This window comes from Squalius cephalus, assembly GCF_949319135.1.
Source record: "Squalius cephalus genome assembly, chromosome: 8".
Classification (NCBI taxonomy): Eukaryota; Metazoa; Chordata; class Actinopteri; order Cypriniformes; family Leuciscidae; genus Squalius; species Squalius cephalus.
The window spans coordinates 13,339,874-13,355,878 of NC_137129.1; the positions used below are offsets into that span (position 1 = coordinate 13,339,874).

Here is a 16,005-nt window from a genome sequence, read left to right on the forward strand (position 1 = left end):
TTTCTGGTGGCTTTGATATTTTTCTGTTTTATATTCACTTTAATAATTTCTCTGTTTGCAAATATCTCTTTTTTCCACCCTTCGAGGTCCTTCCTGAATTCATAGCGCCTCCATGTGGTTACACATTGTATGCAAATTATTACCACGTAAAACAAAGATTAAAGGCCTTTTGACACTAAACTCACAGACAGTAAAACGCTTACTGAATTTTAAGATAAAAATACAAAGGATACAAGTTGTCAAACCAAATACATATGCTTAAAATATAAACAACAATGTTTTTAAGCTCATGCGCATGCACGTTGTAGTAGTAAACAAACAAGCGGTCGGCTCTTGAACACAGCCGCCATATTAAGCGTTAAGTCGCCAAGGTCGTGTCTGTTGTCTACGTGGGCTTTTATTTTGAAAATCGTCTTTAGGGTTCGAAATTTCCTGTTTAGTTTTCTGACTTCATTTCAGTCTGCGAATTTTAGCTGTTACAATTTTAGCTGTTTTTAAAACTCACGGAGCAAAATAGAAAATATATAGTAGGTATGACCGAACTTAGACACATAAAAACAACAGACTTTTGTAAACGAGTTCAGTTTGAGTGTTTTAGTTTGATGTTTTCGCTATTCCAGTGATGTGGATGAAGCTGGATTGATCACCAGACACCATAAATGTGTTTGTGTTCTGTATTATTGATTTCTTCTCAATAAATCACTGTCAAGTAAGTTCATGTTATTTATCAGATTAGTTTGTAGTGTAGTGAAGAAGTGTGTTAGACAGTCTGTCTGAACAAAAGACGATACACTGTGTTAGCTACTTTAGAACAATGTAATAAACATGCAATAACAATAATCAATTGTTCTGCTGCTTTGTTCTAAATATGAATGAATGACGTTATGAGAATATTCATGGACATGTTGTTTCTGATGCGTTTTTTAATGTTAAATTAAATATTTAATTGTAACTTAACTTCAGTGTCACAAAATTTTTTAAATAACATACTGAGTAATATTAATTAACTACATGTACTTACTAGAGATACTACAATACTTAATAGAGTTACGGCTAATGTTTGGTTTAGGGTTAGTGACGTGTAATTATGCATAATTTACTTTTAATACTATAGTAAGAACATGTAGTAACATGTAACTATGTCACCTTAAAATAAAGTGTTACCAAAATAACAGAATTATTCAGAAAGCTTTTTACTGTTTGATGGAAATCCCTTAGTTAATTTAATAACAGTAACAGGATATCTTGCTAATTCATTTAAAAGTTTTTTTTTTTTTTTTTTTTTTTGTATTTATATATAATACTGCATATAAAGTAAATGTGTGTGTGTGTGTGTGTGTTTTTTTTCCCTTTAGCTTCCTGTTGAAAATCATGAATGTGGATGTGGTGAGTTTCCGTTTGCCCGGGCATGGAGACAACACCCTGAGTAACATGAACTCCCTGCGGGCACAGCAGCACTTCTGTGACGTCACCATCGTGGCGGGAGGCAGGCGCATGTTCAGGGGTCATAAGGTCGTGCTGGCTGCTTGCTCTGCATTTCTCAGGGACCAGTTTCTCCTGAACCCCTCATCAGAGCTACAGGTGAACAGCTTCTCATACGATCAGAATGACCAAGTTAGAGGTTCATCAGAAGCGAACCATTTGATCTTTCTTCTGTATCATTAGTGTCGCTTTGGTCCATTTGACTTTTTATCTAGTGGATCTAATAAATCTAATAAATGTGTGTGCTACCAGTTAGTGTACAGTTATTTTGATGCCATTCTTTCCATCCACCCGTCCAAGGACACTTCTCATTTCTGAATATAAAATGTCTCATTAAACCTGTTTTTTTTTTTTTTTTTTGGTACATTTAGGTGTAATAGCTGCTTCATTGATAGACTGGTTGGGTTAAGGTAAAATGTATTTTTTGATTTGGCTCAGGTGCTATCAAAACATTACTGCGTCAAAACACAGCAAAATTGGCTTAATCAGTGGCATGACATGAAACATGTTTGAAATCAATCTATATTTGGCATCAATCTCATTTCTATTTGGCATTGCTTGTGATGCAGAATTTACACACCTTTAAAGTTGGCATGAAATGAAAATTCACCCTATCTATTTTCTAAATGCACTTGATTTTCCAAGGAAACAACAGACTTCTTACTGGTGATGTATGCCGAAATTCTTCAAGCATTTAGTCCAATTAAACCCATCCCTTTCTTACAATCGACTGCAAGCTCACATTTAGATCTGCCTCCATTCATACAACAAACAATAAATAAAACCAGGTCCCTGCCTTACATTTTTTTCCATTCCATTCGGATGTATATGGATCACTATATGGAAGAAAAGATCTGTCGCTACGCTTCTTTGCAATTCTATCAACTAATGCTCTCTCTGTTCAGCAGGTGTCGATGTTGCACAGCTCAACGGTAGTATGTGAACTCCTCCAGTCCTGTTACACAGGGATGCTGCAGTTCAGTGCCAGAGAAATTGTGAACTACCTGACCGCAGCCAGCTACCTGCAGATGGAGCATGTGGTGGAGAAATGCAGAGGAGCCCTTAGCCAGTACATGCAGCCCCGGAGTCGCAGCCCAGTTGTGAGTATTCCAAACTCAAACACTATTACAGACCTTGTTTCCTCTTAATGAAATAGTTCATCCAGAAATAAAAATCCTGTCTTGGTGGAGACAATCTTTTCTGTACACTTACATAGAAGACACTTTTATGCAAAGCAACTTACAATAGAGGAACGTAAGCAATTAGTCACAGAGCCAACAATATTTAAAGTATACAATCCCAGGTTTATTAGCAAGCTAGATTAGGAAACAAGATAGAGCAGGGGAGAAATGCAGAGAAGATAATAAAACTAAGATTTTTTTTTTTGTGTGTGTGTAAAAGACTGGTGTCCGGTCCTGTGAATCAAATAATAACAGGGAAAAGGCTTAAATCCAAGTCTACAGTAAGGCCCCGTTTAGACCTGGTATTAAGAAGCGTTTTCATCAATCCGATCACAAGTGGATGACGCTAAATACAGGTGTAAACGGGGTCTAAAAAGTTTTGATCTTGTCTACTTTCGACCACTTCCAGTGGTAATCGAAAATGCATTCGACCGGATTGCTATCGTGGTGTAGGCGGTGATTGTGTCGTATGTGTTCCACAAAAGACTTTTGTGCCTACTTTCTGCCTACTGACCTAGCATTATGGGAAGCACGCTAGCCAAACGGGATGTAAACTTTGTCGGCTGAAGTTTGGTTTGAAGACGAAAATCGTACCAAGCACAATGTTCTCTCACCAATTCCTGATTTCTAACACGCACTCACCACATTCGCAGTGGTCTTGCGGCTTTCAGAGCAGAAACAGAAGCTGCTGCTTTCTGTATATGTTTTTTAGTCGTCTCTTTTCGCGTTCATATGTAAATTGCTGCAGCTTATTTTGTCCATTAGATCAAAAGATAAAAGACCCCCCCTCCCCTCGAACAAATCAGGACAGAAGTGGTCGAAAGTGGACAAAATAGAAGGATTAAAACACAAGGTGTAAACGGGAATGTATCTCCCTCGTCCACCTGTGATCTGATCGACCAAACCGCATCTTAATGGTTAAATGCTTGTAGAAGAGGTGTCTTCAGCTGTTTCTTGAAAGTTGTGATGTCTCAGTGCTTCGGGTGGAGGTTTGCAGCTCATTCCACCAGAGAGGATCAGAGAGAGTGAAGGTTTTGGAGAGTGACTTTGTGCCTTGTTGTGAGGAAACAAGAAGGCGCCACTCGTTCAGTGACCGTGGCTGGCGGGTGGGAGCACACACTCGCAAGAGTGAATTGAGGTAGGAAGGTGTTGTTCCAGTGGCAGTCCTGAAAGCCAGCACCAAAACATTGCATTTGATTCTGGCCACAACTGGGAGCCAGTGCAGTGAGATCAGGAGGGGTGTGACGTGGGTCCTCTTTGGCTGATGTTTTGTCACATTCTGGATCATCTGCTGAGGCACTCTAAGCTCTAACAGACACAATGCTTCTCAAAATCTCTGCAAAAGAGCAGAGGCTGTCATGCTATAAAATGGACTAGTAAAAGGGGTTCATAAGAATAGAGATTTGTTATCCAAGTCTTAGTTTTGTGTAAGAAACTTACTGAAATTTAAGATGTTAGTATTTGACAATAGTGGCTTTCACACCTGGTAGTTATAGGAACTCAGTTATAGGAACTAGCCACCAGTGCAGTCCTCCAATGACTAAATGTTACCCTAGGTCCATTTTCCTGGTTGCATTCGCACCGGCAGTAGGAACTCTGAAGTGCCATAAGCCGGCCGACAGTGACGTCATTTAAGCGTGGCATTCAAGGTCAACAACTGGAGAATGGAGGACACCGTGATCTGAGCTGGGATTTTGTTGTGTGCTGTGGGCTTTGTGATATCGGAGATGGAATGTAGATGTATAAGTTATGTGATTGAAAAGGAAAAAGGAGGGCTAAGAGACTAAATATCCTTCGACAACTTACAGTGCTACATTTCTTTGTGAAAAAAACACAATGCCGCATACAAAGGCGACAGGTAAATGCCATCTATCGCTGTTTTCTATGTTCGTGCAGTTAGTTCATGGTGGAAGTATATGTTGTAAACTGTGAGTTTATACAGCTTTTTTTTTAAATGGTGTGTGCCAGTATTTCGTATGGCATGTGTTCGGCCAACATCACTGTTAGTTACTATTGTGCTGTAGTCTAGAAATCTAGACGCACCCTAGCGGCAGCAAAATTTATTTTGCAGCCAGGGTAGTCTAGCAACTCTCCGTTGACTTTCGGAGCTGTAAAAACCTAAATTGGGTCAGGCCAATCACATCGTGTATAGAGTAGGCGGGGCGGGCTTAACATAATGACGACAGAGTTGCGACGGTTCCCTGCTACTTGAAAACAAAGAATAGCGGCTGCTGCTGGCGAACAGTCTTTCGAATCGGCTTTGGCCGGGACTCTGGAGGACTTGGAGTTAAGTTTTTCTTTGAGAAAAGAGCAAAGAACAGTCATTCTTAAAAAAGGAAGATGTGTTCGTAGTTTTGCCGGCCAGATTCAAAAGTTGAATTTATCAACTAACGTTAGTTCCGCTTTTGGGAAAACGCTCTGGTTGGTTGAAGCGCTGTCCTATTGCGTGCAGAGGGAATTTGAAAGACAGCCGTTTATCCCGCCCCTCGGATTGAGCCGTGTCTATGGTGAGTTGCCAGACTCACATCTTGATGTAGGTCTGGCTTGCCAGGCTAATTGTGCTGGGCAGGAGCTAAAAATTAGTTCCCAGCTCGTGCTCTGCAAACACGCCAAAAAGCTGGTCCTTCCGCCAATATTATTGGAACTATAATACTCATCCGGTGTAAAAGCCTCAATTGCTCAACTGCAAAAGCTTCAACTACTGTCTGCAGTTAACTGAAACCATACAACTGAATAAATACAACAAACAATAAAACTGAAATGACCACTTTTATACTTTTTGTTTTTGTTGGAGCCCATGGTGATTGTTTGATTCAATAAAAAAAGGCAACTGCTAAAGATGTTTGGAATGACATGAGGGTCGACATGAGAGTAAATGATAACACAATTGGACTGACACGAGGGTCGACATGAGAGTAAATGATAACAGAATTGGACTGACACGAGGGTCGACATGAGAGTAAATGATAACAGAATTGGAATGACACGAGGGTCGACATGAGAGTAAATGATAACAGAATTTTTATTTTTGGCTGAACTATCTATATAAAAACTTATTGTAATGCAAAAACACAGTGCAACATTGCAATTCTTTCTCACTCCCTCCCTCCATTTCCACTTTGTTCTTGTTCATTCATTGTCTATTACTCTTACGATCTATTTAGACTGTGAAATCAGAAGACCCTCAGTCTATGCCAGTGATTGTCAGTGGAAGTACCCATTCACTGGGATCTATTTCATCTCCTTCTGATACTGCATCGCTGCATCCGCACAGTTCAGGAAAGGAGCTCCAGGCTGCTGATGCTGAACTCTCCAACATCCCTCTCAAAGATGACAGTGATTTGACCATACACCATGTAAATATCTGTTGGATTTGATTCAGAAGCTAATAGATTAAATCAAATGCATGTGTTTGCATTTTAGGATTTTAAGATGTAGATTTGATGTCGTCTTAATCTCAAAGGAAAATACAGAGGGACTGTTCACACTGACAGCCCTATTACTAGAATTTGTCAAGTATTGATACTGGTGGTTGTAGTAGTCGTCCCTGTTGATGGATAGTCGAATATGAAACATGTTTCCATGATTTTGTCCCTGAAAAATGCCATGCAGTGATTTCCGTTAACATTTTTCCGAGTTTTTTTTGGAATTCCTCAGAATTTTTTAATTAATAGCAAAAAAGGAGCAAGATCTGGTTGAGTTGCGAACACGCTTGAAGCGGTTAACTAATCACAACACACTAGTCCAGCCAACCAATCAGAGCACATTGTTATTTTCTTATGGAGGGGCTTCATATAGAGATGGGAACTAAACATAGTGTTACTGAAAGACTTGGAAGAGAGGTACTTTAATAATGTAAAATATGTGAAAAATAATGTTTTTTGAACATTTATGCATAAAAACTAGTAGACATTCTAGTCGACCCCAAAAAAACAAAACCAAGACTTTAAGGGCATAATATGTCCCCTTTAAATAGACACTATTAAAACCACATATTGCTAGAGTTTTGAGAAAAGAAAGGATCTGACATTTGTATAATGGCCTTCTGGAAAACTTAATGGCTAAATAAAAAACACATTAAAATTATTGCAACGTTCCTTAATTTTACATCGCCATCAAAATCATGACAAATTGTGTATATTCACAATAAAGCCCAGCCATATGTGATAGACACACAACTGCTCAGTTGCATATATTTGCATAAAGGCCCACAGCAACAGATATGTCACATCAAATTGCTAAAATGAATTACTTTCGGTTGCTACATTGCTGCATATTGCTGTCAGTTTGAACTTCCCTAATCATGATCAGCTCTTATTTTGGCTGCTTGCTCGTCTGCGTCTAACAAGTTCAACTAATTTATGTTTTCACCGTGACAGATTAGAGGATCAGATGGATCTGTCCACTTCGAGGGAGAGGACGGGCATGAAAGTGACATCTTTCAGGTGCACATCAATGATGAACATCAGGACCCAGAGAAGTCCCCCGGTGCTGGGGAGGAAGACAGAGAAGCTGTTGTTGTATTAGACGACCACTGTCAGCTGGACACAGGCATAGATGAGCCCAGTATGGAGGGGCGAGCCAAAGGTAACGGCCTCCGAGGGCCGGGCCGCGTGTGGAAACGACGCAACGGAGAGCACAGGGGAGGCAGAGGAAGAGGCTTTAAACACAGAAAGCGGTACACCTTCAAGGACCGCAAGCTCTTGGGTAACTATCAGGAAGCTTGGCGCTTTCCAACCCCAGATGAGATTATGGGTAGTTTTGGAGCGGACTTTGGGGCCAATTACCTGTCCAATCAACATCTTGCCGACGGTACCCTCCGAGTTGACTACAGGGCTGGAGAGGGACAAGGAGAAGAGATCGGTTCTGATGGAGCTCCTGCACACTTCGGTGTGGAAGCTTCCAGCGGGGAAGAAGCAATGGGAGTCGGGGCGCCTTCAAATGAGCGTGGAGCTGCTGACGAGTCCGTGGCAGTGGTGGGATCCACGTCTTGCGTAACAGGACCAGTAGTGTGTGAGCATTGCGGATTAGCGTTTTCCTCAACACAGGATTTAGCCATGCATTCCCTGTCATCACACAGGCTATATGTGTGTCCATGCTGTGGGAAGCACTTCAGCCACTCCAGTAACCTCAACCGTCACATGATCGTCCATCGCGGCTCTTCAAAGCTCCACTGCTGCCCCCTGTGCCACAAGACCTTCACTCAGAAGTCAACACTGTGCGACCACATGAACCTGCACAGCGGGGAGCGCCCGCACGTGTGCGCATACTGCCACGTCAGCTTTGCCCACAAGCCTGCTCTACGCCGCCACCTGAAGGAGCAACACGGAAGGACCACAGCTCAAAACTACCTGGAGATGCAGCGAAACAATGAGGGCAGTGTTGGGGGAGGAGTTTAGATCACATTTTATCATCGGTAGTGTGGGTTGTTACAATGAAATCAAAATTAACCTTGTTTTTTTTCTTAATACACGTTTGTAGGCTTATTGTGCATAATTTATCAGTGCACATTAGAAAAGAAATGTTTGTCTTCGTAATCAGTATATAATAACTTTATGGTTGCTTCAGAATGATTTCGAATTGTCATTGTGCAGGCCAAACACTGCCAAAGCATTTGCTCTTTAGCCTGGAAAAACTGAATGATAGTGCCCTTGTTAAGACCAATTGACACTGCACCGACATGCACTGACCAAGGGCAACAGACACTTCTCTGGGTTTTGCCGTTGTTGGCATTGGTCGGCACTTGTTTTCGCATGTTCAATTGGCATTTGTCGGGTAGCAGAATGTCTGAGAAGGGACGTACTGTCATCTGGGGATTGCTTGTGTTGGTCGCCGTCTGTCAGTGCAGTGTGAATTGGCCTTTATATTCACTTATAGGGACAGTTTACCCAAAAATGAAATTCTACAATTTCCTTATATCATGCGTCTCCAACCTTATTTCATTTGAGAGCTACTTTTTAAAAATTAAAGTGGCTGAGAGCTACTCATGTTATTCAATATTTAAATCTCTTAATGAATGTATCATAACTCTCAAATTAACAATAATCCACGAAAATAGTGGTTTTTTTGTTTTGTTTTTCTTAGCTTGAACGCTGTCTTTACTCATCCCGAACAAGCCTTGTAGCCATATGAGCGTGATGATGCTGATTGAAACTTCAATGTCCCGATAAGGTTTTTTTTTCTTCTGTTGGTTTTTATTCCTTTATATTGTTATTACATCTGCATGTTCATAAATAAATAAATAATCTCATGGCTGATATGTCAAATACTTTGTCAAAATACCTCATATGCATTGGAGGGGGTGGGACACTATTAGCTCAGTCTGATTGGATGAAAAGGTCTTGGCGAGCTACTTTAAAGGGATAGTTCACCCAAAAATGAAAATTCTGTCATCATTTACTCAACCTCAAGTTGTAACCAAACAGTTTGATGGGCCCCATTGACTTCCATAGTAAGGAGAAAAAAAAAAATACTATGAAAGTCAACGGGGCCCATCAACTGTTTGGTTACCCATTTTTTTTCAAAATATCTTCTTTTGTGTTCAGCAGAAGAAAGAAATTCATACGGGTTTGGAACAACTTGAGGGTGAGTAAATGATGACAGAATTTTTGGGTGAACTATCCCTTTAAATCAGGCCATGAGTGACGTGTTGGAGACCCCTGCCTTATGTTTTTCTAAACCTCAATGACTTTTTTCTGTGAAGCATAGAAGATATTTTGAAAAGTGTCCTGGTGTTTTTTTATTTGTCCAAACATTTCAAATCAATGAGGTCCAATAATGTTTGAACCTCAACACTCTTGTCTTTTGTAATATTGACAGAATTTCCATTTTTGGGTGAACTATCTGTTTATACCACATAAGAGCTCAAATACTTAGGTTTTCTGTTTCTCTTTATAGGTTAAAGGTAATTTACTACAAGTGAGCAGACAATAATGGACACCAAGGGAAGGTCTAGCATATCTATTGCTTGTAAGAGTGATAAACATGTTTAACACAAACAAAATGTTCATGAATTAGTACTGTGCGTGATAAGGAAAGTAAGAAAACGTGTTTGTTATTTTTGCTGTAGTGTAATTTTAGTGTCTATGTCGCCAATTCTATGAAAGCCTTATTAAAAAGCTTTTGTTCCAACAGTTTTTTTCTTGCTGTGATTTAATTTTACATTGCCGGTCACCTTAAAGGCGAAGTGTGTAATTTCGTTATTTACTCACCCTCATTACATTCCAAAAATATATGATTTTCATCTGCGGAATACAAAAACCAAACAGCTTTGGTCACTATTGACTTCCATTGAATGGACAAAAAAAACACACGAGATATTTCTCAAAATACCTTGTGTGTCACAGAATAAAATTAGTCATACAGGTTTGGAATGACATAAGGGTCAGTACATGATAACAGAAGTTTTCCAGTATATCCAGTCACCAGCATTGGTTTCCTCAGCTTCCTAGAGGCTGCTGTCCAACATCTAAAAGCTATATTCCAGTTATACCTGCTCTTCCTATCTGGGTTCTTCCAACAATCTCTTGATATTTCAGCCTTGAAACTCCCTGGTTCACAATCTCTTCCGCTTTCAAAGCATGCCCGGTTCTGATGCAAGCCTGGCCACCTCTTATACTGACTGATCTCTGATGATTTCTGCAGCTCCAGATGTGACTTCTCCTGTTTGTATCCCAAAGTGATAACAGCTGTTATACATTTCTTCTAGACAGTGCTACGTCTGAAAGACAACGTGGTAACAACGTGCTTCTCTACCTTTTCTGGAATACTGTCCCCACATTGAATGATATCCGGTCATTTCTCACTCCTTTATGAATAGAAAGGCCATGTTTTTGTCAGTTTGTATATGCAGCTGTCTAAAAAAATACTTGTAACACCATAGCTGCATAACGCTGGCAATCTCACCATATCTTGTCACAATTGAGATCATCTCAAACATTGCCGTAAACAGGATGGGAGAGATGAAACAAGCTATTGCTATTCCCTTTTTCAGTTCCTTCCAACTAGTTGTGAAATGCTAAACAGGGTTTATATAACAGTGCATGCCTCTGTATTTGTATTGTTTCCCTTTAGGCAAAACCAGAGCACTGCAATGTCTGAACCAGAGCTCATTTCATCAATAGCATCTAATGTTGTGGATTGTTGCAGGGAGGAGCTTGTTCCACACAGCTGAAGACTGCAGTAAATCGGTTATTATTCATATACACAACTATCCATACAAAGCACAGATTCGCTTGATGTCACCTGAAAAAAAACTGAAAAGAAGCTTATGGTTTCTGCCTGTTAAACGGTTTCACTGAGGTAATGATTTGTTAGTTTGTCCAGATTGTAAAGTGTTGCACCACATATAGATGGTTTGATTGATTTATTGAATAACAACAACAACATAAACCATAACTGAGCTAAATGTCCAGAGACACTGAGCAGTAAACACGCTCAAACATCATAATAATTACTTAAGAACATTACAGAAAAGTAAGAAGAAAAACTAAATGTCTGTTTTAAGTGATGCTGGACTTCTTTAGAAATTTAGCATGTGCTAAACAACTGTTGGAAATCAAAGGAAATCTTCGCTATAGACGACCTGGCTCCGTTTGTCTCTGTACGAGCCCTTGGCACTGTTCTGCACAGCTGTGAAGGATGGAGATAGAAAAGGAGAAATTGGTTAGTCAAGTGTGCAACACAGTCTCCTTGACAGTTTTTTCCTGTGAAATGTCCTTATTTACCAAGAGATGCCCAGACAGATTTCCCTGTGGCGGCATCCAGCATGGGCTGCTTCCTGGCAATGCTGACTTTGATGTTGACGTCACCCACAGTAGTGCCATTCAGCTGAGAGGCAGAAAGAGTGGAAAAAGGGTTTCTTTCAGTGAATAAATAAAGATGTGTTAAATCCTAACACCTTTAAAGGGGTCATTTCACAAAAACAGGATTTTACTTGTGCATTTGTAATACAGGAGTGTTGATGTACAATGTAGACAAGCTTGAATATACACAATACAAAGCTCCACAGTCCACACCCGACTATTTATGGATGCTAAGCTGCAAAACTTGACCATTAGAGTTTGCATGACCTTCCATAAAAGTAGTAGGCGAGTGCTCACAAGTAGTATCACTTGTGTGGTCGGCTTCTAATGTACCAGAACCATTCAAATTAATTTTCGGTAATTGAAATAAAGCTGAAATATGTAGGTTGATATACTAAAATGATTACAACTGAAATAAAACAAATTAAAGCTAAATAGAAATATAGAAAAAAATTATTAAAATAAAAGGACACAATTTGGATAGACAAAATATTTTTCTGCTAGGGCCTTGTACACGGCAAGTATAGAATCAAGTATGGAAAACCAAAACAAGTATGGATTACAACTAGTCCTTATTGACCACATGCGACGTGAACGACTACATGTGAAGTGATTAGCCTGTCATAACTGAGGTTTATTTACATATGAAAGTCTTAAAAAACAACAGCAGCAAAAACATGTTGAATTTAGGGTCAGAGAAGATGCATTGTAAATATAAAAATATGATGCTACAATGGTGTAGAAAGTGGCCCCATAAAGAGAATGGACCACTGACCTCTGCCACAGCTTGGTCTGCTGATTCCATCTTCTCAAAGGTCACAAAGGCACAACTGGTAAGAGACAGAGGGAAAAATATATATATTTTGTTTTCCCAGACACACTACTGTTCAAAAGATTTTTTTTAAAGAAATTATACTTTTGGCAAATCAAAAGTGACAGTAAAGACGTTTATGAGGATACAAAAGCTTTCTATTTCAAATAAATGCCGTTTTGAACGTTCTATTCATCAAAAAAATCCTGAAAAGAATTTATCACTGTTTCCATAAAAATAATTAATAGGCACAGCTGTTTTCAACATAATAATAAAAATGTTTCTTGAACAGCAAATCAGCATATTTGAATAATTTCTGAAGAATCATTTGACTGAAAAATTCAGCTTTGCCATCACAGAAATACATTACATTTTTACTATATATTCAAATAGAAAACAGTTCTTTTAAATTGTAATAATATTTTACAATATAACTGTATTTTTTAAATGCAGCCATTTAGCCTTATATTTAAATTAAATCTTACTGACCACAAACTTTTGAATGGTAGTATTCTTGTATATCCCTGGAAATCTACCATTACAAAAGATAAGACTTATAATTAAAACTTTCCTAGTGATGTCTAAAATTACAAAATATACTAAATCCCGGCTCAATCCTATAAGCAATCAAGTGAGTGGGTTCCTCCCTATCCAAATGTCCAAAAGGATCAGAAAACAATCGTACTTGCGTGGTGAGTCCATTGAAAGGTCGATGATGTTCCCGTGCTGAGCAAAGGCCGAGCGCAAACTGTCTTCCACTAAACCTGTGCCGTATACATACACTGTGTTTCCTTTGCGCACCCCTCTGCGCTCTGGATATGAGTCTGACCCTGAACAACATTACAGAAGATAATTAGACTTCCAGATTTTCAACAGAACAAAGCTTATTATCATTTAGTATTATAAAACGCACATCCATGAAATATGAATAAACATTGCAATACAACAATATGAATTATTTAAAATTAACTTATTGTTTCACAGATTCACTTACGTCTGTAGGGTGCGTCCCGCTCTCGGTCTCGTTCTCGTTCTCTGTCCCTGTCACGTTCTTTGTCCCTGTCTCTGTCCCTTTCTCTATCCCGGCTCCTGTCTCGTTCACTATCCCGTTCTCTCTCCCGGGGTCTTTCACGGTCCCTCTCTCTGTCCCGCTCTCTGTCTCTGTCTCGATCTTTCTCCCAGTCTACCTCTCTTTCCCGATCCCGCTCAGGATCTCGAATCAACATCCCTCCCTCATCATCACGAGATCGATCTCCAGGAACAAAACTGAGGGACAGAAAAAAAAATATTCGACTGCAATACTGTTTTTCTATGACGGTTTATATTATTCTTTACACTGAATCTGACAGTCTCACCTCTCATACAGGGATTTCCTGTGGGCTCGCTTAGCAGACTACAGCGAGAAGAAACAACATTATGTAAAGTCAAGTTTACTGACACATCAACCGGCAAAAAAAACAGTCACTATCTATGATTGGATCATTACTGCAGTTATTATGTTTGAAGCATGTTATATGTTTGGCAACAGTACTTCTAACCCTAACTGATGGAGTGTGTAGCTTTTCATTTCTTAAACAACCATGTATGAAGACACATTATGGCCATATTCCAGGAAGACAATGTCAAGATTCATCAGGCTCAAATTGTGAAAGAATGGTTGGGAGGGAGCTTGAAGAATCATTTTCACACATGAATTGGCATTTGGCACCTCTGAGTCCAGACCTTAAATTCTTTGAAAGTCGTGCTGGAGGAGACTTTACAGAGTGCACTGTCAATACAAGATCTTGTGGAAATAACATCACAACATTTATTTCCATCAATTAGAGTTAGAACAACTGTTGCCACCACTTTATAAAAGCTGTAAGCCACATAAGGAAGTGCGTTACGGTCATTTTACCACAGTTAAAGGGGCTCTGCTTGATGCTGTGGCTAATAAATCACTGAAATGTACAGCTGTGAGTAGATCATTTCTACAGTGTAAAACAACATTACATCAGGAGGCTCTTCATCTGTAGAGACGCTCCTTTGAAATGGCAGGAATGCTGGGGCAGGACCTTTCTCTGGATCCTGGGAAACAAAGAAACTCCGTAAATAGCTATGCATGACAAATAGAAAAATCATGATATCAATGAGGTAAAAAAAAAAAAAAGTCTCTTACTTTAAGTTTACCCTCAAGTGTTCTGGAGCGCTTGAAGCCTGAGTTCTTGTTCTCTGATTTGATGGCACTGATTGCTCCAGACTTGATCAGCATTTTCGCTTGCTCAGTTGCTGTCGCTGTGTCCACCACTGGCTGATCTGACAAAGCTTAACAGAGACAGCGAGAGAGAGATCGTTTGTAGAGCACAGATTTCATCTGGAAGTTTCAGAGATCCACAGATTTACTTACTGCGCTTCAGTCCTGTCTGACTCGTCTGATTGGTGGAGCTCTGTTTCTTCAGAGCCATTAGGGCCTTTTTCTACATATAGTGAAATGAAGGCAAACAATACATGTAAAATTGGATAGTTTATATATCACATGCATATATGAGTATTTTATGGAAGCCGATTTCCGCCACGTAAGAAAAATAATCATGCTTTGGTAAAAGTCATAATTATAACATAAGTAATAAAAAATGGTGACATCCTAAGTCATAACTATGAGTCATAGTTATGACTTTTTATGTGATAATTTCGACTATGTCATAATTATGAATTAGTATGCCATAACTATATTTTAATAAAATTATATTTGAAATTGGACTTCAATAGTATTTTGTCTTGCTCATTATTATATGAGCCATTTTGGCTTTATTTTTCTTAAATCAAAAAATCACAAAGTGTAATATGTCATGTGTTGCTGTTCATCTGAGGTTGTATTTAACTCATTTAAATACCAGAATTTTTTTTTTATATGCCCTGATACGTAAAACCATAGAATTCAAAAGGGTGTACTTTCTTTTTCACATGACTGTACACTGAGTACTAGTCAACATTTTAAGCGGATCAAAAAAGTTCATCAAAGTTGTCCTAAGACAAGAACGGATATTGTTCAAAATCATAACTTTTATGAAAGGTTTTGATCCACTTCAAATGTTGACTACTGTATGAAACAACATTGAATCAACTGACTTGAGCTGACAAATGACATGATTGTCTTCTGCAGAGCTGCTTTACAGCTGAAATTGCTTCATGGCTGATACATTTTGCAACATTAACACAACACTGTTTTTGTTTTTTACTGTGAATCTGATTTGAGACAGTTTGTATTGTCTAAAACGCTATATAAATAAATGTGGTTTATTTTTAACCAAATTTTTGGCTACAGAAAATTCGTATATTGAGAACAGTAACTATAGTTTTTCACCTTTTTCTTTAATTTGGCATATTTCTTCTGCAATGCTTCCTCCTCTTCTGTCAGTGAGTTGGGAAATATTGCCATTTCGATGGATCTCAAGAGAGAAAAACAACAGTTATATGTTACAACAGATGTCCTTTCCAGTCAATGCATCACCTTAACACGTTATCGATGTTTCCGTTACATTGGGCTTTTAACAGTTTTCATAAAAAAATGTAAACTGCATAAAAGACGCTACTTTATATTTAATTACCGTGAATTCGAAGGATGAATTTAAAAGAATGAACGTCTGCACAGTATTCCTTATTCGGCGCGCAAATGTGACGTCATCTTCTATCTTCCGAGGATCCATCAGATCCATTCAAAACAAAAAAAATCTCCATAACGATTTTT

The 16,005-nt window shown here is 38.9% G+C and overlaps 2 protein-coding genes across 7 annotated transcripts; one reads left to right on the forward strand and one right to left on the reverse strand.

The window, feature by feature from the left end:
• Positions 1-417: 417 nt before the first annotated feature.
• LOC307162596 (uncharacterized protein) lies at positions 418-9,796 on the forward strand. Of its 6 annotated transcripts, none has more exons than XM_079878021.1 (6): positions 418-531; positions 621-709; positions 1,356-1,581; positions 2,388-2,582; positions 5,828-6,019; positions 7,043-9,796. In XM_079878021.1, exons 3-6 carry the CDS (start codon positions 1,372-1,374, stop codon positions 8,060-8,062), a joined length of 1,617 nt encoding a protein of 538 aa, XP_079734147.1. In that variant the 5' UTR covers positions 418-531; positions 621-709; positions 1,356-1,371; the 3' UTR covers positions 8,063-9,796. The 6 variants fall into 6 exon arrangements, with proteins under 6 accessions (XP_079734147.1, XP_079734150.1, XP_079734149.1 ...); XM_079878024.1 differs by having other exon boundaries at positions 2,391-2,582; XM_079878023.1 differs by having other exon boundaries at positions 418-709; positions 2,391-2,582.
• A 1,041-nt stretch (positions 9,797-10,837) lies between these two features.
• On the reverse strand, positions 10,838-15,954 carry nelfe (negative elongation factor complex member E). Its single transcript, XM_079878027.1, has 11 exons — positions 15,866-15,954; positions 15,622-15,706; positions 14,665-14,734; positions 14,437-14,582; positions 14,271-14,345; positions 13,634-13,671; positions 13,273-13,544; positions 12,964-13,108; positions 12,243-12,297; positions 11,390-11,492; positions 10,838-11,294 (listed from the first exon to the last, which is right to left on the reverse strand). The coding sequence occupies exons 2-11, from the start codon at positions 15,694-15,696 to the stop codon at positions 11,221-11,223; spliced, it is 1,053 nt and encodes a 350-aa protein (XP_079734153.1). The 5' UTR covers positions 15,697-15,706; positions 15,866-15,954; the 3' UTR covers positions 10,838-11,220.
• Between the last annotated feature and the right edge of the window lie 51 nt (positions 15,955-16,005).

Bases quoted from the DNA above. Each gene is read 5' to 3' on its own strand.
- LOC307162596 (XM_079878021.1), top strand. From the start codon at position 1,372: ATGAATGTGGATGTGGTGAGTTTCCGTTTGCCCGGGCATGGAGACAAC. The intron at 2,583-5,827 runs GTGAGTATTCCA...CGATCTATTTAG, and splicing joins CCCGGAGTCGCAGCCCAGTT to ACTGTGAAATCAGAAGACCC. The intron at 6,020-7,042 runs GTAAATATCTGT...TCACCGTGACAG, and splicing joins GTGATTTGACCATACACCAT to ATTAGAGGATCAGATGGATC.
- nelfe (XM_079878027.1), bottom strand. From the start codon at position 15,696: ATGGCAATATTTCCCAACTCACTGACAGAAGAGGAGGAAGCATTGCAG. The intron at 14,735-15,621 runs GTGAAAAACTAT...CACTATATGTAG, and splicing joins ATGCCAAATTAAAGAAAAAG to AAAAAGGCCCTAATGGCTCT. The intron at 14,346-14,436 runs GTAAGAGACTTT...TTTGTTTCCCAG, and splicing joins CACTTGAGGGTAAACTTAAA to GATCCAGAGAAAGGTCCTGC.